We start from the raw sequence: 6,834 nt of genomic DNA on the forward strand, positions 1-6,834 counted from the left end.
ACACGTGAAACTGGGTGGCACACAGAGCCAGTTTCTTCAGGAAGCCAATTTCTGCCTGCAAATACAGGAATGTGGAATCTCTATCCAAATTCAGAGATCAGTGTTGAAAGTGAAAATGAATGGGTAAGCAGGAGGGACCAGAAAAGGGGGAAATCCAGGCAAAGTGGCATTTCCAGATCTGTACCTCAAGCCCAGGCTACGTTCTCATATCCAGAAAAGAGTTTTGGACTTTTCCATCGCAGCCGAATCTTTCCCAAACAGGCGCAAGCTGCAGGTCCCGCGCTCGGGCCTCTCCGCGCAGGAGCGGCGCGGGACCCGCCGCGCTCTCCCGCCTTGTCCGCGCGCCGCTGGCGCCAAAGCGAGGGGCGGGGCTCTCCCTCCGCCGCCACCGCCCCCACAACGGGAGGCGGGGCCCCGCCCGCGGCTCCAGCCAATGGGAGCGCGGGGGCGGGCGGCGCTGGGCGTGGCGAGGGCTGTGAGTGGCCAGCCGGCCGTTCTGGCGCCAACTTCGAAGGGGATATAAAGGGCCGGCGCGGGATTTCTCATTTCCTGCCGCTCGCCCCACCGCTGCCGCTCGCCCTGCTGCTGCCGCCGCCGCTGCTTCAACCATGCTGTCCGCCCGCGTCCCGCTCGCTGCCCGCCACGACCAGCCCCAGGTTTCGCCCAAGAAGAGCCAGTCTCCTATGAAGAGCTTGTCGCCCATGAAGGGTCTGGCGCTGAGCGACAAGGAGAACACGGTGAGCACCCGCCCGCCCTCTCACCCCCCGCCCGGCAGCCCTGCAGCGCGCTCACCTTGCCCCTCTCTCCCCGCAGCCCCCCGCGCTCAGCAGCGCCCGTGTCCTGGCCAGTAAGACAGCCCGTAAGATCTTCCAGGAGGGCAACGAGAATCCGGTGAGTGCAGAACCCCCGGGCACCAAGCCCGCCCTTGTCCTGTTCCCCGGAGGCTCCGGCAATCTCTGCTCCGCTCTTCTCTCCCCATCGGTGATCTCCTTTCTGCCCCCGACCGAGCCCGCTGGTCCCCGCCGGGTACTGCACCACAACCCCCTCGGTCCAGCCCCTCTCCTTTATTGGAGGGGGGGGGGGTCTCTCCATTCTCCCGGGCCCTTCTCCCTCGGGGGGTGGTCTCTCCATCCTCCGGGCCCTTCTTCCTCGGGGGGTGGTCTTTCCATTCGCCCGGGCTCTTCTCCCTCAGGGGGGGTCTCTCCGCCCTGCCCAGTCCCTGTTCCTCGGGGAGGAGTTTCCGTTCTCCCGGCCCCACTCCCTTTCGGGGGTCTGCCCGAGCTGCCGCCCCTCAGTTTCCCTCCAAAGGCCGGCACCGCCTCAGCCGCCCCGAGCCCAGCCCGAGCCCCTCTCCCGCCATTCCAGGTGCCGCGGGGCGTGGAGGAGGAGGAGCCGCTGCTGCGGGAGAACCCCCGCCGGTTCGTCATCTTCCCCATCCAGTACCACGACATCTGGCAGATGTACAAGAAGGCCGAGGCCTCCTTCTGGACGGCGGAGGAGGTGAGGGGTGGGCGGCCACGGCCGCTCCTGCCCGCAGTTCTGGGGCGGGGCCCGGGGCGGCCCCGGTGCTCAGGGACGGGCCTCCCACCGGAGCACCCGTTTCTTATTTGTCCTGCAATGTTTTAGGTGGACCTTTCCAAAGACCTCCAGCACTGGGAGTCCCTGAAGCCTGAGGAGAAGTACTTCATTTCTCATGTCCTTGCCTTCTTTGCTGCCAGCGATGGCATTGTCAACGAAAACTTAGTGAGTGTGTAGAAAATCCCGACAGAAATACCACTTTGGGCAGATAACTCACATGTTTGACATGCTTGCTGTGGCTGATCCAGCTGGTTTGCTGGATGATGGAATGTTACAGCATTACAACATGTAGTGCTGTCCTGTGTTAATTAGCAAATTGGTGTCGGTTTTGTAATCCCCAAATTTGCCCAATCCCCATGGGGCACTGAGTGCTGCCCTACAATAACATTTGAACGTTTCAGAGCTCATGTTCTGCTTCTACCCTCTATGCTCTTCTCCCTAATGGGGGATAAGTAAAACTAAGAAGTTTTCCCATTTCCCATGGGAGCAAAGAAAACCTCACGACTTGAAACTCTGAGGGCCTACAGCTCTGCATATTGCTGTTAGTAATCCACATGTCTGGAATTAATCTGAAGATGATTTTGTGGGCTGATCAATAACTGGTCTATATGGCATTAATCCCTCTAACCTACAAAAACACTTTTGCAAATGCTTATTTATTTCCTCTAGGTGGAGCGGTTCAGTCAAGAAGTACAAATCACAGAAGCTCGTTGTTTCTATGGCTTCCAGATTGCCATGGAAAATATACATTCAGAAATGTACAGTCTTCTTATTGACACCTACATTAAGGATTCTAAAGAGAGGTTTGTATTGTTTGATGATGAAAAGTTCAGAACTCGGTAAATATTCAGAACTTAACTAATGCATGTCTCTTATTCTCTGACTTTCAGGCTAATTTTAGGATGTAAATTAGACTTATATAAAATGCCACTGCTGCTTAAGAGCAGTTTAACTTGACAATATCTTTTTTCCTCTGAGGTGTAAGACCTTGCTTATATTAAGAATGAAACTGAAATCATTCAGTACTGAAATAAAGGAATTACACAATGTAGAAGATGGAGCAGTCAAATAAGGGGAGTATATTAAGTTTCACAGTGAGTTTTACTGCTACTTAGAAAGCTTGCTGTGTCATTTTGACTCTGAGATGCTAAATTCCAGCAAGAGCTGCTTACATGAGAGGTCTAGTGCCTTCATACTGTAAAGTGGAGCCTGGTTAATCTGTAGTTTTGAAAGCCTTCAACTACCACACTTGGTGAAACAGTTTTCCCCCCTTGCTATTGTCATGGGAATTCATGTGAACTGGTGTTGATGTGGTGGGTAGGTGAAGAAAAGGTAGTTGGTTGGAACAAATAGAGCTAGGTTGGTGCCAGGTGAGCGGGGGAAGGAGAATTACCGGCATGAAGGTGCAGAGCCTGTTTAAGTGATCAAGACTGTTTATGGCAGTGAATCCTTGTTGTGCTGAGATCTGATCCTAATGAGTTTTATTTTTCTCAGGGAATTTCTTTTCAATGCTATTGAAACGTTACCATGTGTTAAAAAGAAGGCAGACTGGGCCATGTGCTGGATTGGGGACAAGAAAGCAACATATGGTGAGTAGAGCTATTGGAAGCAAAGTGAAATTCCTTCCCTAAAGATGGAAGGAACCACCATTTCTCCAGACTTCACAGTTAACAGGGATTATTGCTGTCACAGAGTACATGCTCTCTCCAGTATAAGACACTGCTATAATCCTGAACATGAAGAAAATAGTTTTCATCTTCAAATGAGCTACTGACAGGAAATCTTTGTAAGATTGCTGACATTGTGAATAATGTCATGTGGCAATCATCATATACCTGACTAACCTGACTATATGATCAAACTGTAAATTGCTGCCACATGTCAGGACATGTTACAGCCATCTTTAGCCATCAAACATGTGTTGGAGGCTGTAGCTCCTCTGCCCTGGTGATGCCTCATGTCTTGCTTCAAAGGTGAGATGATGAGATGGTACAGATCGTTATTTCACTAGTATTGAAGCATTTTTCATGGCCAAAGATTAGCAGACACTGACTTAAATCAGCTGCCAAAATGACTGCTCTTTTTAGTGAGCTATCTGAAAAAGGACAATGTTGGGGGTTGACCCAGGGGGAAGGAGCCTTGGCTTCAGCTACTTAGTAGCTATAGCTAGTCTGATTAGTTCCTACTTCCTCTCATGTTTGTTTCGTTTAATGATCAGAAATCTTTAATAAGTTGTAAGTACAGGCCATAGCCCTTAAAACTTATTAGGCAAAAACCACTTAGGCAAAACCAACTTCATTTGCTTTGCAGAATGCAGTTCACTGGTCTATTTGCAATTTCTGTGTATCCATCCTGCTAAGCTTTCTGGGTAACGTTACTATCAATCTTCTCTTAACAGGAGAACGTGTAGTAGCCTTTGCAGCTGTGGAAGGAATCTTCTTTTCTGGCTCCTTTGCATCAATTTTTTGGCTGAAGAAAAGAGGATTAATGCCTGGACTCACTTTTTCTAATGAACTCATCAGTAGAGATGAGGTATGAGTCAAATTCTAGCAGTTAAGATGGTAATGTGCCACAGTAGCTCAAAGTAATGATACTCAATTGGAGCCTGTATTTTAAAACAGGAGTATATTTAGAAACAGGCAGACTATAAAGCTCACCAAAGTGTGTAAACATGTGTCATTGTGGATCTTGCAGAAGTGTATGAATGAACTTAGCATTTTACTTTTCTAAAGTAGTTGGAGGGTTCTCACCAATGCTCACAGCTGCTGTGCCTCGCCCTGGCAGAACTTGCTTGTGATGCCTTCTGGTGAGGCAGAAAGTTGTCTGTAGGGAACAGTAATGTGGCAAAGGTGATGCCACTTACTCTGTGCTCTTCTAAATCAGTGTTCCTGAAATAATTTTCTGAAACTTTTCTAGGGTTTGCACTGTGATTTTGCCTGCCTCATGTTCAAGCACTTGATACATAAACCATCAGAGGAGAGAGTAAAGGAAATCATCATGAATGCTGTTCTCATAGAACAGGTAACTGTCTGCCCCTTGTTTAGGAACTTCATTGCAATCAAACAAAGCTGGGGAGCTGTTGGGCATAAAATTAACTTAGATGATAGAGAGTGAATACCAGTTTCTGTACATAAAATGCTTGTTATCTGCAGGAATTCTTGACGGAGGCGCTGCCCGTAAAGCTGATTGGCATGAACTGCACTTTAATGAAACAGTACATTGAGTTTGTGGCAGACCGGCTTATGTTGGAACTGGGATTTAACAAGGTAAGGCTCTAATACACTGAATATTTCATGGGGGAAAGATAATGTTAAATTTAATTTCCTTCAGAAATCCAAATCCTAAATTGGCTGCAGCAATATTGTTTTAACTTGTAAAATGATTTAGCAGTCATGCTGCTACATCCTGTTTGAAGACCCACAGAAGAAAAGCCAAAAGGATGCTATGGAAAAAGCTATATTAGTAGTTGTGCTTGTGTTTACTGCAGCTAAAAGAAGACAGGAACAAATAGAGTAAAGGCTTGGGGCAGAGATTTTTTGTTCACTACATAGTCAGCCTGCTGATGCTGCCATTAGACTCCTTCCAACTGATCTCTAATGCTCTTGCATACTCAAAATGTGAGCACCTGCAGTGACTGTAGATTTGCCTGTGTATTTCAGATATACAAAGCAGAGAATCCTTTTGACTTCATGGAAAACATCTCTCTGGAAGGCAAGACAAATTTCTTTGAGAAGCGAGTAGGTGAATATCAGAGGATGGGAGTCATGTCGAAGCCCACAGACAACTCTTTCACCCTGGATGCGGAATTTTAAGTGACCTGGGACCATGTGTGTTAATGTGCATCCTGCCCTGTTTACAGGGAAACACTCGATGTGCTGAGTCACAGTGTGACTCGGTTCCCGTACTGAAATCCCACTCTTGTAAAGTGTGGTGATATTGATGTCCTTTAGAGGGCTGGTGTAGCTCCAGCAGTAAAACCCTTTTTAATTAGACTTGGCCAATGGTGTTAATGCATAGAATGCTTAGGTGTATCTTAACAATACGTGCTACTCCACTCCATGAAAGATACAGGCACTTCCTTCTGCAAGATGGGAGGTTGTGGGCACTGACCCCTGGCTTCTGTTCTCACCATAAACAGGAACAGCTGAGAAATTCCAGTTGTAAATTTGTTGAATAGCCTGTAGAAAACTCTGGAGGCAACTGCATGATGACCTCACTGCTTTCTTAGCAGGTTTTAAGTTTACCATTTTTACTATTTTAAGTTTGTACATAAACCTGGCACTTTAATGTTTAAAATAAACAACTGTCTTTAATATTCAACAATAGTAAAACGCACGTCAAAATCTTTTGCAGCCTAACCTTTTACGACTTGTACTTCTTTCTGGGTATGTAATTTAAAAATGGTGCTGTGAATTAAACTATTTGCCTTGAAATATATTAAAGAACAGGAAGAAACTTGGTGTGGAAGGTAAAGAACTAAATTGGGTATTCTGGGTACTGAAAAATAAGATGCAGCTGGCTTCTGGACTTGATTGTTTTTTCTTTATTACCTGGGAACAGTATTTCATGTAATAAAGAGCTGGTTGGACTCTGTTGTGCTGGTTTCAGTGCTCCAATGGCAAAGCTGTGTGCTGATTTCTGTTTAAATCACAGTTTTTCTGAGGACATGCAAGTTCTTCAGGAAATAGCTGCTTACTCATGTGGTTGGTAGATGTCTAGTGAAATTGTTGTGCTTAGCTCTGACTTTCAGATGGACTGCACTAAACAGATGATGTTTCAGGGTAAATTCAGCTAATTCAGAGTGGGGCAGTATTCTGAGCTTCTGCATCATGCAGTTAAGTCTTGGTTTTAATACATAACAGTAGTGAAAACAGTGCATACACTAAAACATGGTTATTCTACACTAAACAGCAGTAAAAATGACTATGCTTTATATAACTGGTGTAAGGTGTTTGGTCTGTGAAGGAGCCTGGAAATGATCTGCAGTGAGGTGAAATGACAGTGGGATAGACTGAAAATGGCTACTGCCTTGCTGTACAAAAGGAGTTTATCCATGATACAGGCTAACATCCAACAAGGACTGTTCCTGCAAGCCTGTCTTTCTTCAAGCATATTTAAAGTGAATAAGCTTTATAGAACTCAAACCCTCTTTCTTCATAGGAAGGAACACTGAAGTTTGCTTCTTGCTGCTCAAGCACTCCCTCTCTTAAAGCACAGTATTTGTGGTGCTTCTTTGAGAGATGCTGTCTTGGTGTA

At 46.6% G+C, this 6,834-nt stretch overlaps 1 protein-coding gene across 1 annotated transcript; it reads left to right on the forward strand.

Moving 5' to 3' along the window:
* Positions 1-608: 608 nt before the first annotated feature.
* On the forward strand, positions 609-5,390 carry RRM2 (ribonucleotide reductase regulatory subunit M2; the record flags this gene model as incomplete). The annotated part of the gene is made up of 10 exons (XM_082299494.1): positions 609-737; positions 814-891; positions 1,366-1,500; positions 1,627-1,743; positions 2,248-2,381; positions 3,073-3,167; positions 3,977-4,110; positions 4,495-4,599; positions 4,731-4,844; positions 5,238-5,390. The coding sequence occupies 10 exons, from the start codon at positions 609-611 to the stop codon at positions 5,388-5,390; spliced, it is 1,194 nt and encodes a 397-aa protein (XP_082155620.1).
* Between the last annotated feature and the right edge of the window lie 1,444 nt (positions 5,391-6,834).

Source organism: Coloeus monedula, assembly GCF_965178545.1.
Source record: "Coloeus monedula genome assembly, chromosome: 2".
NCBI classification, from domain to species: domain Eukaryota; kingdom Metazoa; phylum Chordata; class Aves; order Passeriformes; family Corvidae; genus Coloeus; species Coloeus monedula.